Below are 26,299 nucleotides of genomic sequence, written 5' to 3'. Positions count from 1 at the left end.
TTGATGAATTCGTGACTTGTTGGGTCACCAAAAACAATGATGGGTCAGTTTGTGACAAGCGGGTCAGTTGCTCTCCATCCCTTATATCGTAGATATTTTTCCTGGCTATATTTGTATGAATATGTCGATGATCAAACACTCCTTATTTTGGTCAAATGTGCCCCAGTTTTAGTATGATGATAATTACAGCATTGAAATCAACGTAAAAAATGGCATATGGTAATTGATCTAGGCAGTAAGTGTCATGACAGTGAAAAACACGAAAAAAAAACTCCCCGTTAAATAATACTAGTGCTGTTGCTGTTGTCAACGTCATGTCTTTCATTCCACTGTATGGTTTTAATGATGTTACATTGATTTATTTTTAATTGATTGAGTAACATCTCAGTAAATATATCACATACAATTTTGTCAAATTTAGGTTAATATCATTTTCAATAAGTCGATTTTCGTCATAAAATAATATTCATATCTTTATTTCTTCTGTTATTTCTGATTCACGAGACCACTTTTGTTTTTAATACCTTTATTTGAGTGTTACGTTTGTCTTATATATATATATATATACTATAGTTTAAATATAAAGAAAACAAAACAAGATTTTAGACTCATATTTTGGCGACTGTCCTTTCTACCTTATTATAAAATCACTGAACTCATATGTATGAGTAAAAAAATATAATAACTCATTTTCATGTGAATGCGCACAGCATAATCTCGCGAGGCTCCACCTCAAAGAGAAGTGAGGTACAGATAAAACTGGTTATACACGTTGATATACATCGATATCAAAAAATGTGCATAGTAAATATAGTAAATACTGGATAAAGCGGGGCCACCTCAAAGTCATGCATTGGTAAATTGAGTAATTAAATGTTGTTATTAGGAGGACAATTGTACGTATTGTTATCTAATGCTTCATCCAACCTGTTCAATACGAAGTGGTGTTTTGCATACAAGCTCGTTGTTGTTGTGTGATGAAATCGCATTTCACTGGCATACTACTGACACAAAGTCGTTATTTTTTAAACACTGGGCCTGGATTTATGTTTTTCGGTCGATACAGTGGCATATCATGGTACACCCAATAATCATAGTATTTTTATTTATTACAAAATGACATTTGTGCATAGAATCTGTAAAACAAATGTTGCTTTTGTTCAATATTTTAAAAGCCGATGTAAAATATTATTCTGTACTACGTCGGTTGCAAGTTAGTCATTGTCATAATATGCCCACATACATCAATGTAATGAATTATTACCGATTCCAGTTTTGTCTGTTCAAAAACTGTAACGTTGTTGCTCTCTTAGTTTCTTCCATTTTATATATTTAATTACTACATGTACTTGTATAAACACCATTTAGGATACAAACACGTTACACACTCAATCGAAAAGAAATCCTTATCCGTTGGTCTTATCATTATTCTATTGATAATTCGAGTACTTTGTGACAAGAGCGTAGCCAACCAAAAATGGGGGGGAGGGCAATTTTTTTATTTTTGTATTATGACGTGATACGATTATATTTTTGTATTGGGACGTGATACGACGATATCGAACAGTATCGTAAAGAATTGCTCTTCAGATGTACTTCTATTTTCATTTATCTTGTTTGGTTCATTTGGTACAAGGATTATGGATAGCAAGCCGGAAAACGTCCTGCTTTCAGTGAATTGTTCAAGAATACAGCAAAATGGTGTTGGAAAAAGCGGATGAATTTATGTCTCACTGCAAATGCCACAAATCGAAAAAAAAGAGAATATATATTTTACATGCCTTTCCCTAGCTACGCGTATGCGTATTGTGTAAAGACTTTAGTATTTTGCAATTAGATAGGCGATAGTTAAACTTGTAATTATTCCTTCGTTTAATAATATTTACTATCTAAATCATAAGTACAAAAATATGGTTTTACATGTAACTGTGACTAGCATCTACTCCAGATTTTGCATGTGCATTCATCATATGTCGGACCAGAAGCCTATTGATTTTGGATGAATTATGTCGTATAATTAGCGAGTTATTAATTAGTTAGTGATGTAGTGATGAGACACAAGGTGTCACTATGTAGTAGGAGCGCTGTTTTGGGGGATCCCCTAACTTTCGATCGATAAGTCTTCGGTCTCTGACCGATATTCTCGTTTTATCATTGAAGATATTTCAACAAACTATACCAATTCAAAACAAAACTATTTAAAACAACATTAAACAAAAATTGAATATTTTACTGTCAAAATACGAGGGGGGGGGGTACCAGGGCAGGGCTACTCAACTGGCGGACCGCGGTCCGAATCCGGACCTTTCGAGTATTGGATTTGGACCGCACCTAATTATTTATTTTGGATCATTAGCCCCACTTTTTGAATTTCCTATTATAAAATGACTTTCATAGTTTTGAATATATACGAAAAGAATTATGACACCATAATAAACAATTTTAATTTGCTACTAATCATTAGTCGGTCGAGGAAGTGCTCGTTTAAGGATGCCGAAATATCATTTCTGGAAAGACCGGACCCAAATAATTTTAAAGTTTTGTTTTCGGACCTTCGATAAAAATAGTTGAGTAGCCCTGTACTAGGGTATTGTGTACTGGACTGCAAGTCCTTTCTCCTTCTTTTTCTTTCTATTGCGGATCCGTATGTGGCTGTTGCCACAAGGATGCTTGAACAAGATAGTATTATAAAGATAAATAGGAATAACATAATATCTTTCCACGAAATAGTAAGTTCATTTATGAGCTTTGGTTAGATCTTAGTCTAACTTCTTCAGATAAAACAAGATATGGCTGCAAATGATAAAAATCAATAGTCAGTTAGAAATAATATACTAAGAAATACGAGAATATTAGAGATGGATGGGTTGAGTCTGCCTCTATTGTGCTGTCTAGAAGACTGATATTGAGTCGTTCCTGGTTTGACCATTTGTTCCCGCGTTTGTTATTGAACTTTTTTGCTTATGTTGTTGTTGTTTGTGTTGGTTTTAGAATCTTTCTAGATACACATATCTTGTTTTATCTGAAGAAGTTAGACTATGATCTAACGAAAGCTCATAAATAAACTCACTATTTCGTGGAAGGAGATTAGAAAATAAATGTACTTTACAAAATTTCACAATTCTTCACAATTTTTAACTTCATTTGAATGAATGCAACGCAACATGCATATTGCAATGCAAAATGTTACTTGCAACTTTTTTATGAACACATCAAATGGTTCTTTTATTAATTTTTTTATCATATCAACTCAACAACACACACAGTAAGCAATTTTATCAAAAAAAGGCACACGGAGAAAATTTCAAAATATAATGCACACTTTCAAACAGTACTTAAAAACAAACACTTTATCTTTCTATTCCTTATTCTCGAATGTAGGGTTATCTGATGTGATTGTTGAAATGCGTCTTTTCGGACTTGGTTTTTCTAAATAGCAAAACAAAATTAATAATCACGAGTACTAAACTTTTATATGTTGTATAATTTGTCTTACGATAAAAACAAAAAAAATCATAATACACGTAAACTCAAAATAGCAACTACATTATTTTATTGTTGGACACGAAATGTATCAATAGGCAATTTTGCTAAGTTGAGTTGTTGTTGTTAGTTTTGTTAGTGTTCGTACTGCTGTTGTTATAAAAACGCTTTTGTCCGCAAATACTGGACTTATTGACTTTAAACTTTCAGTACTTTAAGATGAAATAAGTCGCTAAAAGGCTATTACTTTTACTGTTTGTGTTTTATTGTGAAACCTACGTGACTCGATATTTTTCCAGTAATTTTGCTGTTTCATTTTAAGGGAACTTTGTTTTTAATTTAATGTTCGTGGATTTGTGACGTATATTCAAGCATAGCTCTCTTGTTCGTATTATAATAAAAAAACACAGAAACATTTGGTTTGTATACTAGATTCAAAATTTAATTTTCGGCAAATGTAATATAAGAGCCGACGGTAACACTATGCTAGTATTTCATAAGATTGCCGATAGACTACGTCCACTAGCGCCTAGTTCCATATTAAATAAAAATAACTATCACAGACGTATTAAAATTTGAATTCAAATTTGGTAATTACATTTAAAAACAGGAGTGCTCGAAATTTGATTCTAAAGGAAATAAAATAAAATCAGCAATACAAAAACAAATGCAGAAAGTTGTACAGATAATACATCGCAATGAAATAGTCGAAGTGCTTCGACTAACCGGTACTAAAGTTATAACATTTGTTAATGCATAAAATTGCAATTTTTTTTTCAAATGGACTCATTTCATTCAAAACTATCTACCTTCTATTTGTTCTTGTTCCCTGTGAAGCTTCTTGAACTTCCCTTTGCGTAAATAATATATCATGTGATATGACAAGGCAAACAAAGCACATGCGATAGTCTGCAAAGTAAATATCAGAGTCATACTATCAAATACATATAAATGAAGAAAGTAAATAAATACAAAATTGAGTGTTAACAGTAATATACAATATTTTTAAGTCTCACTCTAGTAAAGGATATCAAATTTTACAGAAAACTAATGCTCAACTATCTGGATAAGAAGGTCGATCATCGGTACCAGTAAACAAATTTTAGCTAAGGATCGAATTCCCGGGAAAAATTGCAGGACAAGCGTGACGAAAGCAAATGAATTAGAATAAAATAGAAAATTTCAGATTAAATACAGGGTCCAATAAGACTCAAATAATATTTGAGAAAAGTAAAAGTAATAGAATTTTAGCATCTTTAAGGGTACTCCCGTAGTATGCGAACCAATATGGCAGACACCGGAACGTAGTATGTATACCAGGTTAGGGTTAGGTCATAATTTTATTCCAATTTTCTTTGTATGTGTATGTGTACCTAAAATTATGGTCTAACCCTAACCTGGTACACATACTACGTTCCGGTGTCCGCCATCTTAGTTCACATACCACGGGAGTACCCATTCAGACAATCTAAATCGATTGACCACGATTGACTAATTGATAGTCTTAATAGAGAAGAAACAATCCCTAAGTTTACTTCGTGATTCTAGTGATCTTAGCCAGTCCGACTGCTGCAAAATCTCAAATAAATACGCTATTCGGTCACACTAGGGCAGGGGTTCTCAACCTGGGGTTCGCGAACCCCCAGGGGTTCACGAGAAGATTTCCAGGGGTACTTGGATGGAAGTCGAGATTTTGTGTGTGTTTTTTTTTCAATATTCTATAACAAAGTAACTACAAGATGAAAATGAATGCCAATTAAAACTCAGTCTAGATTTCCCCCCTGATCTAGCTCTGTTGTGATTGTGACGCAACAATGTGAATTGCACAGCTTTTCAGCCAAACTGTGAAATCTCAAAAGATAGTGTGATGCGAGCTTTGCAGAAGGTGATTTGCATCGAAACTTGAGAGAGATCCCAAGAATTCATTAGTTAGGTGGAGGACAATAACATCAACACGAATATTCAATTTAGTTACAGCAGGTGGTCAATAAATTGTCGTTGCAACAAATTGTCAGTCAATATATCACAACTTTGTTTGGTGTCTGATTACTGGGGGTTTGCGTTGATTGTTTCGTGACTCGGGGGGTACTTAACAGAAAAAAGGTTGTGAACCCCTGCACTAGGGGAATCATCTTCTGGGGCGTAAGAGGAGCATGTGCAAATATCCCGTCCAGAGAAGAAAATGTTACCTGTGATAATCCATACATTGCTGGGAAGAGAAGAACTCTAGACATCACATCAAGCGGCCATCCAGCAAGATTGACTATTGAGATTGCTATTTGAACATTTTGTATCCCTATTTCAACGCAGATCGTCCTTCGTTTTCGATGTGATAACCATAAAGATTTGGACATAGAAGATATCATAGTTGACAACACTGTACAAAAATATTTAATAATACATAAAATTACATCGCCAAAAAATTTCTATACTGTGAAAGTAAAAAAAAATTGTATCACCTCACAAAAATGAAATTAATCATTAAAGTTGACTAATTGTTGTTTGAATTTTCACAAACTACTATTGGAGGTTTAGTAAGAAAATATTCTTCATTTCATATTAATTAATATTGATCTTTGATGAATAGAAGACGAACAACACCGGCAATCACTTACTTTATGCTTTGTACTGTGCTAACGCCATTGAATGTCATAGATGGGCATTAAACAAGTTATATAAATTTAGATATATAATATAAATTCATAATTTTATAAATGTATGCAAAGGATTAAATATTCAAATAATTATGTACAGGATGGTTATGATTTGATCAACTAAAATTTAGATTTTTGCTATATGATATAGTGTTTTTGTTTTCTATTGCAGTGTTTTGTGCAATGTAATAATACTAACTTGAATATTTTTCTACCAGATTCCTATGCTTCAAACTTTTATAGATTTAGTAGGCCATACTAGCTTATTGATCGTTATACAAACATACCATATCCCAGAATCATTCCACATAATGGAAAACACATTGCAGTGACAAATGGTCCAACTCGGAACACCCACATATCCAGAAACATATATAAAGAAATAGACGAAACAAGCATCAGAGCCAGTAATCCCACTATTGCCAAAACCTAAGTACAAAAAATGTAAATAAATACACACAAAGAGGGCAGAAATATTTAACTCGCTTCTTTTGCTTTTTCAGAGTTGCTTTAACATTTTGCAGTTTGAAAAAACTTTGGTATGGTTGTTTCACATAAACTCATATCAATTTTATAATATACACAAGAATGTACCTTTGCCAGCTTTATCGCCTTATCCTTCCTCTTGTATCTAATAAATGTACCAATCGCTAGTGGAATTAAAACGAGAGCGATAGAGATTCCTGGAGAGAAAAACAAGTAATGATTCTTTTGAACAACAAGAGAGCTTTGCTCAAATATATGGACACGTAGAGTCACATAATTTTGATGACGTCATAGCGAAAAAAAAAGTAATAGCCTTCTGGAGAATTTTTATCTTTAACCACTGAAAATTTCAAAGCAATTGGTCCAGTATTCGAAGAGAAAAGCGACTTTTTAAAAACGTGTCAAAGAACAAGAACAACAACAACAACATAATATTGAAACGATCGTTATGTCCACTACGTGTCCAATAACAAACAACACATACGCCTCAATTGCTACTTTAAAATAAAAACTGTTGATACAGATTCAATGCTTTTATTAATTTTCTATCTTCATGCCTTATATTTGTTTTGTTATTGTTTCAGCCACATATAAACAGTGCATTTTCAAGCAAAAATATAACAGCAAATCAGCTCTTTTTTGTTTCATTGCGTTCTTCTAAAGAAGAAGATAACAGGTCAAGGAAGTACATTATAACGTGTGTTAACATATATATTATATGTATACCTATTCATAAAACAAAAATATAGATGAAATGTGTTTTCTCACCTAGACCATCAAATGGTACTCGTGTTGAACTATTTGATAAAACGCACGAATAAATATAAAGCAGTAATGGTAACATTCCTAACGACACAATAATCGAAACGGTTGTCATGGCTGCACTAAAAATAAACATAACAATTGTTATTATTGTTATTTACGCAGGATGGTATGATCTGTGTTTGACACGTTGTATAATTTAATCAAAAAATATCACCTGAGTTCCATGTCTCCATCGATCCAAAAAGCAACGATATTAGAAAAAGTTCCTCCGGGGCACGAACCAACTATTAGTACTGATAACGTTTCTGGGTCCTCCATGCTAAATATTGATGCCCACATGTATCCAAGAAATGGCATGATAACTAAAAAATGATGCGGATAAAATGCATAAGTACTTGTGATTTTTAGCTTTCTATGGTTACTAGGTTAATCATGGCCCTATACGGCTTTCAGATTATTTTTGTGTCATACCTTAGTGTCATAAATTTCGCTTTTTTTTTCAATTGAAACTTCGTTGGCTTAAATACAGACTTAGAAAACCTTACTTTTTTCTACATTCTAAAGAATTTAGTGCACAATGTACCTATTGTATAATTACACAAGTATTAAATATGAAAATAAAACACTGAATGGTGTTTACTAAATAAATTAGGAACAATTAGAAATTGTACTTACTAAATTGGCATACAAGGCCTGTTATTATTCCAGTCGGATTCTTAAAATGTTTTACGAGGCGTTGAATTTCAATAGTGCATCCTATGCCGATCATAATAGTTGCTAATAAAAGTGCTGTAGCAATTGACACTATAAACTTTAGCTTGTTGTCTTCCTCATCGTCCGTGCAAGGCTTCCAGGTTGAATTTTGGGGCAGTGTATCATTAGAATCGACGGTAACACATGCTATCGTTGTAGATTCCGTAGAGTTCATTTTATGCATTCAATATCGTTTAAATATGTTTTCTATACACTTTGCAGCTAAGGATAAAATAATAAATATTGGACAAAAAGTAAGTTAGTTTTGTCGTTCTTTTTATATTTCGTCAAAATATGTCAGCCATGTTTGAAAATAACATAAAAAGCAGTAATTTTTAGTAAGTTTTTACTCTAGGACACAGATGAATTTCGCATGATTTCAAAGATTTTCAACTGAATTAATCTACCTATAATCTACTTGCTAACCCTTTTTCCCACTCGTGTAACTAATTTAAGACTCGATATTTTCGTCGTTAAAAAAGTACTTATACTATTTATACAGATTTCCCAAGACCTATTCAAGGGAGTTTTGCCGAGTTACCCTCAGGCTAAATCTATCATACATCCAAGAAGTATTGTTTTTAAAAAAAACACAAGAAAAACGAGCCGTCGTGAGTGTGAATTTTCTCTTTTTTAACTTATTGCATATATACTAATCAAATGATTTTTATTAATTTCATTCAACAGCGTTATTTATGATATACATTTGTAGTAAAGTATAAAATTTCTTCAGTAATGCAAAAACGAATATGACAATTTGCATTGGCATGTGGATCTAATTCGTAATTTCAACTGAAAAACAGCCACCTTTTATTATTCAAAATTGTCCTATTTCGTTACAGAAAAGTGTTTTCGAAATCGCCTTTTTCGAACCGTAATATAATCTTTGTGATATGACTATACACACACTATAAATGTGATAAATTAATATAAAAATATTTTTGTATTTTATATATTATTTTCGTATCTCAGCAATTTGTAGACGTTGATGGAGCCTGATTCAAGTACAACAAAAACAACTCTTGGATTATAATAGACTATTCTAAGAATAAAATTAATAAAAAAACAGCGGATTGTCAATAAAAAACAACTTCCGAATATAACATAGAAACCGTCATTATGTTTTGAACATATAGGTATATCTCAAATTTCGCCCATTAAGATTTTCGTTTCCGAGCCTGTTCACTGGCTAATTTAATAAACACATTGACAACATAAACACCCCCCGGCTCTATGGTTCAAGTACATATAACACTTAATGATATGCAAGCCTGGCAATTAATGTAAAAGCTTATATTTGTATTGGATTTCGAAATTGTCAATTTATTACCAATCATTCGACAATTAGGTGAGAGGGCAAATCCTTCTCAAATCTTCAATATAACAACATGAATTTATGATTAGTGAATATCTGATCATATTCATTACCGTTCGGGCTTTATTTAGATTGGAGGAGTAATCATTTAAAATATGGGTTGGAGAATAGCGTTACCTCAAATCATCCAATCGATTACTTCAATTTATTATTAGATTTTACGGAAAAATATTGATTAACATTCTCTGTTTAGGTGGACTTAGATTTATTTAATTCGGTCTGCTTTACATTCGCATGAATATTCCACTAAATATTGAGAAAACCATCACAATTATAAAACGTTCTATTGTCTGTGATACCATCTTGAACTATCAAATTTTTATTGAAATATAATAAAAGAATTAAATTAGGATATCGTTTTCATTCAACTGAATCATTAAATGGAAATGAATACAGTACTATAAATATTGGGAGCTTATGCTAATTGGTACCTAACAAGGACGTATTGACGCAATTGAAACAACACAAATATTTTTAGTTATCCACTGTTATTCAAAAGCAATATTCCCATTTAAATTTAACGAAACAAGGGTTTTAAGCGATCCAAAAATTCAAAACCATAAATTTGAAGAGAGGCGAGGCCTAGGTACGAAAAGTCATTTGTAAGTTTCGAGACATTTCACAAAGTCCTCCTCTGACCTCGGTCGTTCTGTACAATTGAACGCTGTCTAGTACAATTTAGAGAACGTAATTGTGAAACAGATTTATTTTAGCCATGACAATCTCATTTCTAATATTAACCAAATTATCGCTTCAAAGAGAACCAAAAATAACTGGCAAAAACGAACAGCCTCTTTCTGTAATCGAGTTTAGATGTCCGTTAATTAAGACACACCTACGTTTTTTGCTCTACAAAAAAAAAAACTTGCATAATACATGAAACTACGAAATTTTGAATGCTATGTAATGAGAATTTTTCTCAAATTACACGAATAAAAAACTGTTTACTATATATATATTTGAAAACAAACTTTGAAATTTAAGATTAGTTTTACAATATGAGCGCCATAGTTCAAAACTCGTTCATGGACTTTTTATAGATATCACAGCTAATAATAGAACCTAAATAATACTGTATACGTAGCTATTCTCTTCGCAAGCTATTCATTTCTCATACTAAACGTCATAATCCGCATTAAGGAGTAATTGATGCAATAAAGTTTAAAGAACATCTTAAAGCTGTAATCACATTCCGTATCATATCATTTACACGGCACCGATGATCACGAATCATATCAGTGGCATTTAATCGATCAATCGTGCGAATGCAAAAAGTGGTGAAGAAATGGAATTGACAAAATTTTTAGCATTTCTGCGAAAATACCGGAAATAATTTCCTCATGCTAAATTTACAAAATATCAATCAATGGGTGTAATAAATTTTATACCTAAAAATGATTAGGCTAATTAAAAAAGTACACTATCAATATCAATGAATGATTTCAAAAGTGCAGTTTAGTATAAAGATGTATTGTTATCGTATCGCGTTTCGTTAAAATCTCGTAACGATCTGCGCTTCACTATTTCGCTCATTTACGAAGAAACCTATAAATATAATTTATTACCGTAGTTAGCGTCTTCTATTATTTTTGTTAATATTTTAGGCCAAGCTAACATACTTTTGATATGCAGATAACTGTTTATGACAACACACAAGTTTGCCCAAGGGCTTATAAACCGTATATGTCTGATTTTGCTTCGTGAATAGTTATTGACACTTCGATGATTTGAAATTAGCACATAAAATAATCTTGGGAAAGGGCATTCATGTTTCGCCATGAGTTTTTCCAACTTTTCTACAATAAGTATCGACTAAAATTATTAACCCAAATAGAACTTTCATATAAGTTTTAAAATCTACAGGCTAGATATTTATATCCAATATACTTCACTGCGCGCATCATCAAACGCAGAATGTTCCAACCGGCATTTTAGTGTGAATATACTTTTCATACTATAACTGCTTGTTGGTTTTTGAAACAATTGCTGGTAAATATGAACAAAATTACTTTATTTTCAGAAGCTCACGCTGACATTTCTCAAAATAAACGACTTCGCGACAATTTGAGAATCAGAAGTTTTAATACTTTTTTTGTTTTTTCAATGTTGGATGAAATACCACCTTAACCTAAATTGCCGTTTAAATGCATTAGGGACCCTGTACACGGGTTAGAGTAAGTGACGGCCCTTCCATTTAGAAATTACTCTTTAACAGAGTTTCAAACGAAGTCCATAGAAATCCCGCGATTGCGAATTACATAGCGTTGCTATATACATATATTTAGCTTGTAATAGCAAATATAGGATCTTTCTTAAAAAGGTCTTATTATACAACATTTGCTACATTAATCACATTCAAATATCGTGGCTATCGCGATTATCGTTCGCACAATTGTAAAATAATCAAATTAAATATATTTTTAATACACACAACTACCAGAAATCCTATATTAACCAGAGCAACAGATTCATGTACCCGTCGGTTAAAATTCATTTTCGTGTATAAAGCCAAAGTTGGGTGTTCTTAATGGCTCGGGTTCCAAATAGCGACCATCAGAACAGCGACTGTCATAATGGCGACTCCATAATAGCGACGTAATCAAGTGAGCGACTGTCTTCTACACGCACACGCACTATCCCCTCCCCCCCCCCCCCACCCCCACCCCCAAAAAAAGGTAAAGTTAAGTCGCTATCATAACAGTCTCTGTTTTAATGCGGTCGCCGTTATGACAGTCGCTGTTTTGACATTCGCACACTTGATTGCGTCGCTATTATGAAGTCGCCATTATGGAAGACGCTGTTTTGACAGTCGCTATCCGGCCTGGATACCGTTCTTAACCAAGGTAAAATACACCTCGTGATGCCGTATTACTTCCCTACTCACTTTAGCGAAGATCAGGTCATACAAGACTATATTATCGAAACGGTCTAGCCTGAAAGCTGTTTTAAACAAATACTTTGAAGCGACTTCAACAAAAAACAACACGCTGCCTGACATATATATTTGCATTATCATGTTTTAATCATCCTAGAAAACTCAACCAGTTTGATTCCGTCGTTTTCAGCAAACTAGATCTACGACAGAGATTACTCGGCAAACTGAAATAACACGTACATACTTCAACAATAGCTATCCTAATTTATTTTATCACGAGCATGTTAATAATGTCAAGTGGTCAAATCTGTTTACGTCCGAATCTTTTGTATGCTGATTCGATTTGTAATGCCAATTCAGATTAATCGATAAGTTATAAAGATAAGAAGGAATTGAAATTAAGCGAAACATTGGTGTAAATAAAAAGTTGTTTATGGCTGATTTTAAAATTTGGCTATTTAACAAAATTTAGTCGCACAAGAACTCCAGGGACCTTCATTACGCTTTGATTGAATATTTTAAAATTGTAATTTTCCCTGTACCCAGTGGCGCAGCCACAAGAGGGGTGTTCTGGGTTAAAATCGTCAATTGTTTTTGCCAGAGTGACGTGTTGTTAAGGTCGGTATCTATATTCCTATTTTTTTCTTGACATTTTTAGTCAATCGCAGAAATTCCCGGTGCCTGCTACACGTTATGTTACGAAATATGTGTACCAGGTTAGGGTTAGGCCGTAATTTTTTTCCAATTTTTCCTATTTTAGTTCTATTACGATTTCGGGGACTAGCCAAGTGACTTCCGTAGTATTTGTATCTGAAATTATGGCCTAACCCTAACCTGGTACACATACTACGTTCCGGTGTCCGCCATCTTGGCTCACATACTTCGGGAGTACCGACAATTTTAATGTGATTACATTTAAATAGTGTTTGTGTGCTGTATATTATTATATTTATAATTTATATAAGCAAAGCAATGACTAATTTTATTAAAACGCTTACTAAAAATAACGGTATGGGGGACCTTTTAATAATACTCAAATTGCCAAGACAAAGAATGACCCAATCCAAAATGTTAGAATTTCTATCTCGGTCTTAATGGAAATTAAATGTCAGGAATCATGGCGTTGAAAATATTATTCCAATCAAAGAAGCCATTTGAAGCGACACGTAAAACCGTGTTATGCTAGTATTTCAACAACAGAGGATCGCTATCTGGTATTGTTTATGTGAAATCGTTAAATTTCTTTCACAGGAAAATATTAAAACTCAAACAATAATAAAAAAATAAAACGACATATTTCTGTCATTTTAAAATATTTGACAATTCACGCATTAGAGTATTTGTAATAGAAAAAAAGCAAGTATATAACTGAATTATGCATCAACACCTCAGCGGTATCAGAGTTCTGTCGAGTACGGAAAAAAGTCTCGTTTCAGCAAAAAATAATAATAAACGAAATTTTTCATTGTTTATAAATAATTACTACGTCTTTTACGATAATCGCCGATCCGAAAACCTTCTGGCTAACCAAGCGATAAGATTTGATGAATGACCGGTTTCTGGCAGAGTTCGTGAGTGCTAGTCAGTGATTAAGAGGTAAAAGTTAAAATTGTCATGTGAAAATTGCAAGAATGTTGGCCTAATAGAATAATAGTAAAGCTGTTAGACATAGTGAAAAAGTGTAAATATTTGTGAATGACTTTTTATCAGGATGTTTATAATTAATCTGATTTCAATAGTAAATTAGTATATCAGGTCAGCATAACTTTGAATTATACGTTTGCTATATGCTGTATATACAAAAACTGAATTTATTAAAATTTGTTCTATTTTTTCTTCATTAAATTAAATACTTAAAATACTAATTCTCAAAATATTATAGCAAACTTTAGATTTGGTTAGAATCGTAATGAATAAGAAATAGCTTGAGCTTGTTGGATTAATATTTCGATATATTCGCTGAGAACTGTCAAAAACTTTTAATTACGTTTATGTTCATATTTTATAAAACTTTATTGAAAACTAAATCAGGATAAATCAAATTAGAAACTTTAACTGAATTCCTGTGCACTGTCAGTCGAAAATATTCTGATATCATATTTTTAGTTTCATAAGCACAAAACAATAATTATGAGTACAACGGCTGAAAATATGTATATTGCAACAACTAGGACACCTTGCCTTACGATTAATGAGACATCGTTTGAAAACTCAACCGTGAAACCATGTATACCAGGACCAACTGTCGACGAGGCGAAGCTGATTGTTCAAACTATTCTAATGTATATGGTCCCCGTTTTGTTGGCGCTTATCATGATCGGTATAGGATGTTCAGTGGAGATCAGTAAACTGAAACAGCATTTCAAAAATCCTACTGGAATTCTAACGGGCCTCGTTTGTCAATTTAGTGAGTGGAATTTAATTTTGTAATATATACTTTTACCCGACTAGGCTACGAGACTACTTCATTTTAATTTACGCAATACCAGTGGTCCCCAACCACCGTGTACCGTGAATGATTAATGGTGTGCCGCGAAAAGATTTTATGTTGAATTTAAATGAAGAGATTCCAATAGACAAATGAAATTTAGCATATCGACTTACATACTCGCATTTTAATTCAAAATTTAGAACTAAGTGTGTGTACGCGCGCAAGACAATCGACACCGAACCAACTCATGCAATGATACTTTCCTGAATTTATTTGCCGGGGGACTTGTATTGCCAACCGCTAAAATACCGCGCCGTGTAATGTTACGAAACAATAACCTGTTGATGTCATTATTTTAGCTATTAGCATGTCATTTTACTACTCATCTATCGAGTACCTAGGCCGCTTTGATTGGGCACGGAACTTGCGCGTCACTAAGCCGATCCCTCGATTTCCGCGATAATTGCCCCACGGCTCTTACTAACAAACAAAAACGACTAATTTGAGAAGTCGCATTTTGGTATTGTTTCTATTCTTAGTTTTTCATAAAGCGCACCAACACCGTATCGTAAAATTGAAAAGGTAACAAAATATTGTGCGAAATTTTCCCAAATATTACCATAGAATTATTATTTGAATTGCCATTAAACTCCAAATAACATTCAGGATTCACGTAATGACTTTGTGGGGTTTTTATTTATATTAAATACGAAAATAAAATAGGCACAATAGAAAAGTAATATAATAAGAAGGTTAACTAAGGTTTTCATAAATATCCGCATTCCGGTGTCAGAATGATAATACTGTCAGCTCAAAATTGGAAAAGTTAGTTTACAAACGGTATGGATAAAGATCAAAGCCGGCGAAAAAGATAAACTCCCCTTGACGGTTTTTCACTATTTCTGCGCGTTTTGCACGTTTTGGCAAGGTTTTGAATAGCTGTCGCTAACGTATACGTCGTCGATATAAAGCATTAGTTCTCCCAGGAATATAAAGCTAAACTTCGCCGTTCGCTGTTGTGTAATAAACCAATCAACCCAAAAAAAAATGAGTACGGGCAAAAATAGTTCACCGGGAACATCAAAATGTCCAGCGTTCTGAATGTCTGTTTAATATATATACTGAAAATACCCGATATTCGACAATTCGTTAAAAATATCCCGATTATTCGATTCGATAAAAATATTCTATTTTGCCTACCCTTGCGACCTGTAATCATGCCAGTAATCTGGCGTAACTTGTGGTAACTTGCTATGATCACTGCCATCAAATTATGCTCAGGCCTGGCACGAAATTTATAACGTGAAAAGATACGTCTAGCGGTTTATAACAACTTTAAACCTATTTAGTGTTTCTAGCGATAATAAATAATTGTTGTAATGAAATGCGTTTGAATACACCATCGTACCACGTACTACCCATGCGGCCGCGCATCTTTTACAATAATGTGAGGTGCTCGGAAGGTTCCGAAACTTCTTTCTTCAATATTATTTTATAGCAAAATGGCTTTATGAGTGGAAAATATTCATGTTTTGTGATAGGTATGCCGCGAATATTTGAAGTGTTCAATAGTGTGCCGCAATATAAAAAAGGTTGGGAACCACTTCTTTAGACTGTATGCGATTACAAAACAATGCTGAATTTTAGAGGTTTCAAATTTTATTCCTATTTCATTCATATTGCTCATAAATCGAATTCACTATATTGCAACAGAAATTCCCTAGTCTTCTTGAAAGACGGAAGTGTGATAAGGAGCAAAATTGTGAGACATACCAAAAATTATTGTTCGACACAAAATTCAAACAACCAAGATATTTTAGAAAATATCCCTTTTTTTGTAGTGCATAATTATAATTTAATTTATTGATATTTTAGAAACTTTCGGATTAACACCAACTCTTTCTCGCGACGCTTTATATATGTTTATATATATTTTTACAATCACTGTACGTCACGGTTAGAGTTGGTATAAGTCCAAATAGCCCGAAGATAAATTAACCTGATTTCATGCTATAAAAAAATTTGTTAACCTCGATCATTTGGTAAAATGTTATTAATAAAGGTTTTAAACAACCCCAAAATATAGCTTCTATAATAAAATATGGTTGGGTTTCTAACTATAACGATGTAAAAATAAATGAAATGGCCTAAAATAACTTTGTATGTCTACAAAAATTTATTCGTTGTCTTTCAAAAAACTTTCAGTCATTATGCCAATTCTTGCCTACATGTGGGCATCGATATTCAGCATGGAGGAACCAGAAACGTTATCATTGTTGATTGTGGGTTCTTGCCCCGGAGGAACATATTCAAATATAGTTTCTTATTGGATTGATGCTGATATGGCATTAAGGTTAGTTAAATATTTATAAACGTAGGAATATATGGACACAAAAGCGCAACTTCACCAGAACGCAACTGAAAGGGACCGGCCACAAGGTGCGCAACTTTTTTTATTTTGATGATGTCATCGAATCCACTAAAGCCTACAGAAATATTTAAAAAATATGAAAGTAATAGCCTTCTAGCGAAAAATGCATTCTTTATGCACTGAAAAATCACTTGGTTCAGTACTTACTGAAAAAAGCGATTTCTTCACAACAAGTAGATGAAAGGAATGACTAACAACAACAACAACAACAACAACAACAACAACATGATCCATGTGTACACTTTGTGGTCGAATAAAAAAATATTTAATCATTGGTTGTAGGTGTACTTTCTTTTGTGAAATTACAATATGGAATATTCTTCAAATTATATAGATTATACAGATAGCTAATTATGGTAACCCCGGAAAGCTGAAAAGCTATTATTCGATATCATCCTAAAATTATATATATATAAGAGTTACTGAAATTTTTTTATAGTTTCAATAATTTATTTCAGCTTATCGTCTTCGTTTTTTAGCACTACGATGACAACGGTATCCATATTTGCGTCATTGGGAATGTTGCCTCTTCTACTCTACATTTATTCACTTGCATTCAGCACAGTCTCAACACGAGTTCCTTTTGATGGACTTGGTATGTTAAAATCTACACTGTAATCGTTAAATAAAAAATGACATCACTCGAGTTGACTTTGATGATTGTGTTGGACTCCCAATATTATCACAGGGATATCACCTAAACTATATGCAAACGATTTTTAAAATTTTAATATATGATGTGGTCGCTAGAAAAGCAGAAGTTGAGGATCAGATGAGAACACGAATAAAATGCGTGTTTACTCACTTCTTTATCGATACGTTTTTATTTCTTTAAGTTTATAGGTTGATATCTTCTAGATGCTACTAGAACTAGACACTACTCTGAAGTGCACGAACGCCATTTTGAACATCTATGAACATCTACTTTGTAAAAGTTATTCTTTGTTAAACTAAATAGTTGTTTGACAAATTTTCTGTTTTTCTATCGACTACCTTGTATATATAACCTACTATAGTGCAGGAAGAATTTATCAATATTCATTTATTCATTTAATTATCAGGTATCTCTATTGCGTTATCCATTGGTCCACTGGCAATTGGGATAGCAATGCGATACAAATGGAAAAAATTTGCGATAGTTGCAGCGAAGGTAATGTTTGTCATTTAATACGATGTAAAAACCATTTTCTACCATACCATTTATATACATAAATTTGACATTGTCGTATTTTGCCTAAAAAAAATTATAAATTTCAGAAAAAGCAAAAAATACAAATAATAAATGATTGATTGTACACGATAAATAATAATGAAAGCGATTCAAGATATTGAAATAAGTACTTTTAACAGTTTTCTTCGAATATCCGTTGTTGCGCTCTCGTAAGATGTCGCTACCGTCTTCTCAGAAAGTAGGCATACTTTAAAACTGTTTTCTTAGGAGATTCATTATGCAAATTATAATGAATTAAATGTATATTACGAAAAAAATGAATACACTAATTACCAATTATTATCAAATATTGTTGTAAACAGGTCCTTGCAGTTATTGGATTGGTTGTTATGGTTATAGCACTTGCCCTTTTCATCTATGCATTTATCGATATATGGAAGTTTCAACTTGGACTGGTTATAGCTGCAATGTTTTATCCAATATGTGGATTTATTTTAGGATACGGTAAAATACTTAATATTCTAAAGTATGATGTATCTGTGTCATGCGTCATATTGTGTGATTGCATGTTGTAAACAGATATACAAAAGTTCGGCAATAGGAACACTGCAAGAGAATATAAAACAAAATCTTTGTTGAGTGAATATCTGAAAATTGTATCATCAGAAAAAAATTTTCGATTCTAATTCCATATCCTATGTTTGGTCCCAGTCAATAGCATAAGAAAATGACGCCTTTCCAATCCAATATTTCCAAAAGTTGCTTCTTATATCAACAGAAGATAAAATCGTTGCTGGATCCAATTTAGAATTATGACGCAACAATCCCTCAGCGTTGTCTATAAGTAACAAAAACGCATAAAGATCTCCTAAAAGTTATACTTGCAAATAAGGAGTCGATGCCGACGCTGTATTTTGAAATTGGAACAAATTCAAGATGCAAGTCATGATTGAGAAGAAAAGTAATATTAGCATTGTTCATATTCACCAGCGTCTTTCTCTCTTTTATTCCGAGACTGAAATGAAGTGGGCATAATCTCGCAATCCTGTACAGTGTACAGCATATCTCACATAATTTTATATCAGCTAATAATCATAATGTTACGGACAAGTTCTTAAGGTCCCCTATGATGTTTAACGTTATTTTCGACGTGCGGGTTCACCTTTTTATAATTTACAGCTATATCATCTATCGTTTCTACAATTGCTAAGCCTCTACGCTTGTCTCACCGACATCGAAGAACGGTTGCTGTTGAAACAGGAATACAAAATGGACAGATTGCATTGTCAATCGTACAACTTGCTGGATGGTCTTTTCAAATTACTGGAAGAACAATACTATTTCCTATGATGTATTCCATAGCCCAGGTGATACTAGAGTTATTTCCTTTTACCTATTGCATTTGGCTTGGAGTATTTTTACAGCTATGCTTACCCAACTTGTGATGATTCATCTTCAACAGCAATCAGTAAATTACAAAGATGCAAAACCATTCAGCACTTGTTTGATTGAGATATATAAATTATTTAAGTTTTTTTATGCTTTTTTAAACATACATTTCATATCTTTTTAGGTGATCATTAGTTTGCTACTTATTGTAATATATCACGTCATTTACTGCATACGGTACGGAAAAAGGGTGGAACTGCAAAAAGGAGGAGAAATAATGAAAGGTATTTAAATAAAAATTCATGCCCTAGTGTTCAAAATATATGATTTATTATTTTACTTTCATAATTTAGATAAATCTGATACGAACACAAAAGAAACTGTGTCGAAAGATAATAAAACGTTTGAAATGGAGGAATAAAAGAAGGTCATCAGTAGACTACAATACTCCTGCACAGTCGCATAAAGTTTTCCAAATTTCTATGAACATTTACACTTTTGTATTATGACGCAGGATGACGCTTTTTCAACGCAAGAAAATTACGGTTTTTATAAAAAGGAACATACTATTTCTACATGGAAACAAGTATATTTTAAAGACGCTTAACAAAACTCTCTTAATGAAGTCATTAAACCTAATTGTTTTGATAGAATTATAACTTATAAAAACAACTAATAAAATAATTTAAATCTTTTTCTTCTGCCTTAATTAACGATTTCTATTCTACACATATATTGTGACGATCAATACTGCTTTTCTTGCCCTGTCAAAGACAATTGTTACATGACATTTTGGCATGAACTAATAGAAATACGTATATTAAAATAAAACAATTGATTTCATAATTTATTTTTGTTTACCGGTAAATCCTGCCATTGAGTATAAAGTTAAGGTAAAAAATTAAGTATTCAAAGCGTTTCTGTTTCACTCTGTCTGTTTATCCTCATCATTATTGTCAGGGATTTTGTATCTCATTAGCCTGATGTGTTCGACCAAGGCAATGCTATGTGTGTATCCTGATATTTGTCTTTAGAATGCCATAACTACCTCAGGACTCGAAAAAATTTTCTGTTCATTGTCCATTTTTACCTGTGAGCAGTATGCTTTTCCTTCAGGTACCGTTAGGTACTATTTTCCCCCACATGCATCGGCGTTTAGATAACATTATTTTATAGACTCAAATTAACGACCGCAGCAATCTGATATAACAATGGATCGGGAACGTAATATAAAAATAATTTCCACTCTTTATCAAATAAACTTCGCCACCCCTGATATAGGGCTGTAGGTAATAACTGGTGCTATCACCTAATACGAGATATGGAGTGATGTTGTGTGATTTGATGTGCGAAACACCAAAAATACCTAAAAAGCCCGATCCCAAATACACCATCCAACCTTTGTTGCTTTGACTTTCTGGCAGTTATGGACATCAGTGGATCAGTTTATTCCAGCAATTACACACAATTTAATGTATTTATATGATCATAATTCTGAATATTAGCTGAATAAAAAATAAACATGAAAAATAGACACCTACAAATAACAAAACTCGAGAGCTCAATGATAAAAGTGCGCTCCCCAAAACCTCAGGAGCAGGAGAGCAACACACGTAAAAAATTAATTGGTCGGCATAGAAAGCCAAGTTGACCTACTTAAATTATGTTTGAGATTCATGCATTTGTATGACATAAATATAAAAGATGGAAATACCTGTGTTATATTTTAATAGTCTGAATTGTATGTGCTATGAATATATTTGAAAGCAAATTCAATATATACTGGCAAGTCAAAATGATTTTCAAAGTGTCGCAAGTTTAATACTAGTGGTAAATATAATAGATATTTGATTCTATATACTTATATTGGACTCTCGACTGTACAGGGGGAACCTTAGGGTTATGCGGAATCCCGACTAAAAACCAATGCATTATACCAATGGTTTCCAAACTTTCTGAGCGAGCGGAACTCTAGGAATTCCAATGAGATATTCCAGTGGCTCGAGGAATTGATATGTTTATTTCACTAATTTGCTCTAAGGTAGATGAGTAGGTTATATGGCATTTTCATAGTTGGAAAAATTCATCTTTTAATAAAAAACCATGAAGGTATGTTGGAAATATGCAATGGAAGTATATGAAAATATTAAATCCCCAACAATATCCAAGGTAAATTTCGTTGTGGTATAAATGTGTCAGGCACACTATTTACACTTTTGATTTATTCAAATACATGTTTGCAGCTTATAGATTGCTCAAAAAAGAATGCATCCTGTACAAATGCAATAATCAAAAGTTAATATCACACTGTGGTTATGTGATATTCTAAACTAGGGATGTGCAACATTTTTGTCGGTGGGATATATAACCAACTTCAGACATCTAGCCTCGCCACACAAAAAAAATAGTTTATTCATGAGGAAAGGCAAGAGAAGAGATGCGGCTATATCTCAGCCTTGTACTAATAAATAAATAGCATCGGGCTAAACGGGCACGGGCACTTTAAATCACTTTTTCAAACAAATTATTATAGAGGACTTGCACGGGTCACGTGACTTTGTTTACTGGACGGCAATAAAACAAAAACGTCCATTTGGCTCCTGTCAGTTGCAAGTCGGATTATAGGTTTCCGTTTTGTTTGGCCGTTGAAAATGATTATTTCGTATTGTTCCGTTGGCAGTACATATAGTATAGACAACGAAATGGATCTTCGGTTATATTCCACTGATTTCAAAAGATCCGGAACGTCGCGCAATGTGGATATCATCTATTGGCAGGACTGCTTGGTGTCAAGTCGAGAGGCCATCTCACTTGTGTTTCACTGTTTGCGGACAGCACTTCGTTGATGGTGAGTTATAATGTGCCGTTATCAATTTCCTTGAATATTCATAAGCTCCCTCATTTCAATGGAAAGCAGATGACAAACTAATGTTATTAGTAGGCCTTGGCGTAGGCCGTACAGTGAAACACAAGCGAGATGACTTCTGGACTTGACTCCAAGCAGTCCTAAAAATAGATGATATTCACATTGTGCGACGTTCCGGATCTTTTGAAAACAGTGGAATATAACTGAAGATCCATTTCGTTGTCTATACTATACGTACAGCCAGCGGAACAATACGAAATAACCATTTTCAACATCCAAACAAAACGGAAACGTATAATCCGACTTGCAACTGACAGGAGCCAAATGGACGTTTTTGTTTTATTGCCGTCCAGTAGGCAAAGTCACGTGACCCGTGCAAGTCCTCTATACCTTGCATTTGCGAACTTCAACGTAACCAAAATCGACTATAAAACGGTATTAATTAAAACACTCACACAAAAGAGATGTTTTGGTTTAATAACCAACGGTCATAAAACAAAAATGCATTGTGTCATGATAGTAATTAAGAACCACTCTTATTTAGGCGTGTTAGACATGTAGATAAGCATTTACAATCGCAGTTATGTAACAATAAAAGAGCACCGAAAAAATCAATATATTAAATCCGATTTCTTCCTTTGTTTTCAATTAGCAGATTGATTTCTGTTCTTTTTGTCTTATACCGATGTATATTGATTTCTTTCTTGACCTGTCAAAATAGAAAATTGTGCTATAATTATAATCTAATAATCATCTGAAACAAATAACCTTTCACTTAAGACGTCAACATTCATACTTAGCTCGCACAAATTTCTAACTTGTATGAAGAATAAAAGTTAACCAATTTCAATTTGATTGATTATCAGAAAATGAAATTTAGTTTAAATTCGTACTTTAAGTCTTTTCATATCGAGATCAATTCTATTCAGGTTTTGACTTCACTTCATATTGAGCGAATAAATATTTAAAAATCATTATAAAGGTTACTATAGTAATATTTTGTTTCCGATTTTAAATTAAAACTAAATTTGTTAATTCACGTTTTTTTGCTGGCGTGTTTGGTAACTCAGAAATCTAGTGCATGCAACAAAATACATATTTATACAGATAAGTAATTTTTTTATTCTACATGAATAGATTGTTAAGTTATTGAATGGGCGCACCACCAATCGAAATTACATTACAAGTACACGTGACTCTAAATATAGGGTGTTTATAAAGTCCCTTTACAGTTTCAATTTTGTTATGAAGTCAGTTCTCAATATATCTTAACCAGGTTTGTGGTTTTTTATTCAGTAATTGTTTAAGTATTTTTACTTCATTCAATACCTCTGTGAGGGCCAAAACAACATATGATATCGATAAATTTCCTTTGCTTTTTTAAAAAAAATTACTTTATGGACTTTATGGACATCCTGTGTAATTAACAAACATATTGAAATAATGATATTGATGTGTATGAAAAGTTTATCAAATAAAAGAAATCGCGATGTCATATTATAACAAGTGATTGAAAAATTGATCTAGTTTCAAAAATTTCGTTTTAGATGACTTTTAGTTTAATAATTCAGTTTTGGTCGATTACTTGATAAGTAGGGCTGAGCATTTCGAATCGAATGGTAAATTTATTCAAATTGGTTCAGAAAACAATTTTAAATCGCTCTCATCTTGTTTTTTATTTGGTCGCCAACGATCGAGGAAATCTCGTCATTTTTTTATTAATACCGTATTTTTTATAACGCAATTCTCTTCTCTTTCTAGCTAATTTTTCACGAAACTTGTTTTTTATTGTAGGTGAACGCTCAGCAAACTGACTGAGTGATGGATTCTATGTTTTCAGTAATTTATGTATCACAATGAAAGGGTTGTATACAGTAATTGAATAGTATTCGTTATTCAATTCGAAAAACCTTTCGGATTTGATTATGAAATCATGAGGTATTCGAAAATTCCCAATCCTACTTATGAGGCAACAATTTCCTACATTTATGTATGTCTGATAACTTATCTTAGTAGTTACCATATTTAATTTGATTCTCACCTGAATCATATAAAAAGGATTGCTCTTTGATTAATGTCTTCTTTTTTATGACGCAAGAACTGATTTTAAGATACAAATACACAAGTAGAAGTAGGACTGCAAATCCTCCCACGGTTGATATCCATCGCAGATTGAAACTTCAATAAAATTTAATAAATAAATAAAATGAAACAATGTATATATGCAGCAGCACATCAATAATTTTCGTGTCTCAAATATAGGTACAATAATAGAATTTAAACATAACGATTTTTGGAAAGTTCGTTCTAAAAAATTTGATTCTATTAAATTGTGTGAGATTCGATTTTGACATTCATAACGCTATTTTAAAAGTGTCAAGCATCCGAATAAAGGTTAACGTTGAAAGTTTAAGCAAGCTCTATATTTTTGTCATTCTGCAATATTCGAAGTTTGTTAATAATGTTATATGAAATATTTTTTTCTTTCCCGATGAAAGATAATATATCATATATAGATGATATATTTCCATTGATTTAGTTGTATCCATTTACAAACAGAGACAGCATTCATTTGTGCACTAAACCACTGAGTCTATATAATACTTCCGACTGCAAACAAATACTAGTCAATATCTAGAAACTTACTTTAATACTCCATGATGGTAATTATCGTGAAATTCGGAATGTTCAGTTGTTGTTAAGTTCGCTGTTTCGTTCATTTCCCCTTCTAACGCTTGAGTATCCTCAGGAAATGCAGCTCGAGCTCGTCTCGACTTATAGTGTGGATGAAAATAAATCCTAGAACTCGAGACTACTCATAATCCTCTTACATACATATATAAACGAAAGTCGGTGGCTTTTGTTATTTGAGTTGATTAGCAAAAATCAATAGGTTAAATTATTAGCCAATTACATTGTGATGGATTGTTCTGTGACATTGACAACTTGACAATAAGATTAATATTAATTGTTGACTGGAAGGGTATGAGGTATGATGAGCATATTCATACACCTCTATAACGATATACAGGGTATTGAGAATGTTCAGTTTCAATTTCAATTTTGTTGATAAGTCAGTCCTCAATATATCGTAATCATTTATGTTTTATCTTAATCACTGTTTATTTAAATTTTCTCCACTTCATTCGATACATTATCTATCATTACATTATCTTGCTTTCCTCGCGTTTTTATTAGTTGTTAGTAATTATTCCGTGAAAGTTACATTTTCTGTTTTACTGTGTCATAATCGCATACACTTCGAATGTCGCTGTAATTGTATCAGTTATGACTTATTCCTAGGATTTATTCATTTTATCCCTCATTCAATTATATTTATTCTAACCTGTAGCGCTGTAGGTGTCGCTGCTTGAAGACCTTCTTAGGTCCCTCGCGACTCCGGTCACACAAAAACATGATTAGTACTGTAATTTATTCATTATGTCACTTCATGTTTGAACGTGTTTTTTTGTGATGACAAAATAAACGATTGATTGATTGATTGATACACCTTTATAGGCTCACCATTAGCTACACGGACCACACCAAAGTTTTTTTTACCTAATTTAATGCACGACTTTATAAACATCCAGTATAAGGTCATGCAAAAAAGTTGACTT

The 26,299-nt window shown here is 32.8% G+C and overlaps 2 protein-coding genes and 1 long non-coding RNA gene across 4 annotated transcripts; 1 reads left to right on the top strand and 2 right to left on the bottom strand.

Moving 5' to 3' along the window:
• Nucleotides 1-2,127: 2,127 nt before the first annotated feature.
• On the bottom strand, nucleotides 2,128-8,382 carry LOC120329536 (sodium-dependent organic anion transporter-like). The gene is made up of 8 exons (XM_039396183.2): nucleotides 8,064-8,382; nucleotides 7,603-7,750; nucleotides 7,392-7,507; nucleotides 6,732-6,820; nucleotides 6,425-6,566; nucleotides 5,673-5,860; nucleotides 4,293-4,392; nucleotides 2,128-3,429 (listed from the first exon to the last, which is right to left on the bottom strand). The coding sequence occupies exons 1-8, from the start codon at nucleotides 8,323-8,325 to the stop codon at nucleotides 3,359-3,361; spliced, it is 1,116 nt and encodes a 371-aa protein (XP_039252117.2). The 5' UTR covers nucleotides 8,326-8,382; the 3' UTR covers nucleotides 2,128-3,358.
• Nucleotides 8,383-13,653: 5,271 nt separating this feature from the next.
• Nucleotides 13,654-20,659, top strand: LOC120330354 (ileal sodium/bile acid cotransporter-like). 2 transcript variants are annotated; one of them, XM_039397269.2, is made up of 9 exons: nucleotides 13,654-13,987; nucleotides 14,498-14,798; nucleotides 17,028-17,175; nucleotides 17,733-17,848; nucleotides 18,315-18,403; nucleotides 18,787-18,928; nucleotides 19,604-19,791; nucleotides 19,998-20,097; nucleotides 20,167-20,659. In XM_039397269.2, exons 2-9 carry the CDS (start codon nucleotides 14,522-14,524, stop codon nucleotides 20,232-20,234), a joined length of 1,128 nt encoding a protein of 375 aa, XP_039253203.2. In that variant the 5' UTR covers nucleotides 13,654-13,987; nucleotides 14,498-14,521; the 3' UTR covers nucleotides 20,235-20,659. The 2 variants fall into 2 exon arrangements, with proteins under 2 accessions (XP_039253203.2, XP_039253202.2); XM_039397268.2 differs by lacking the exon at nucleotides 13,654-13,987 and having other exon boundaries at nucleotides 14,420-14,798.
• Nucleotides 20,660-21,271: 612 nt separating this feature from the next.
• Nucleotides 21,272-25,523, bottom strand: LOC120329729 (uncharacterized). Its single transcript, XR_013479733.1, has 4 exons — nucleotides 25,326-25,523; nucleotides 24,721-24,857; nucleotides 23,070-23,388; nucleotides 21,272-22,350 (listed from the first exon to the last, which is right to left on the bottom strand). It is a non-coding gene; the product is annotated as an uncharacterized LOC120329729 (long non-coding RNA).
• Between the last annotated feature and the right edge of the window lie 776 nt (nucleotides 25,524-26,299).

Source organism: Styela clava, chromosome 12 (assembly GCF_964204865.1).
Source record: "Styela clava chromosome 12, kaStyClav1.hap1.2, whole genome shotgun sequence".
Taxonomy (NCBI): Eukaryota; Metazoa; Chordata; class Ascidiacea; order Stolidobranchia; family Styelidae; genus Styela; species Styela clava.
Note: the sequence above shows the minus strand (reverse complement) of the source record. Positions and strands in the feature narration are given on the sequence as shown.

Coding starts and splice junctions, on each gene's coding strand:
- LOC120330354 (XM_039397269.2), top strand. CDS start 14,522: ATGAGTACAACGGCTGAAAATATGTATATTGCAACAACTAGGACACCT. Junction 18,404..18,786: donor TTGCGATAGTTGCAGCGAAG/GTAATGTTTGTC, acceptor TGTTGTAAACAG/GTCCTTGCAGTTATTGGATT. Junction 20,098..20,166: donor AGGAGGAGAAATAATGAAAG/GTATTTAAATAA, acceptor TTCATAATTTAG/ATAAATCTGATACGAACACA.
- LOC120329536 (XM_039396183.2), bottom strand. CDS start 8,325: ATGCATAAAATGAACTCTACGGAATCTACAACGATAGCATGTGTTACC. Junction 7,751..8,063: donor AGGCCTTGTATGCCAATTTA/GTAAGTACAATT, acceptor ATCATTTTTTAG/TTATCATGCCATTTCTTGGA. Junction 3,430..4,292: donor GGAACAAGAACAAATAGAAG/GTAGATAGTTTT, acceptor TTTGCTATTTAG/AAAAACCAAGTCCGAAAAGA.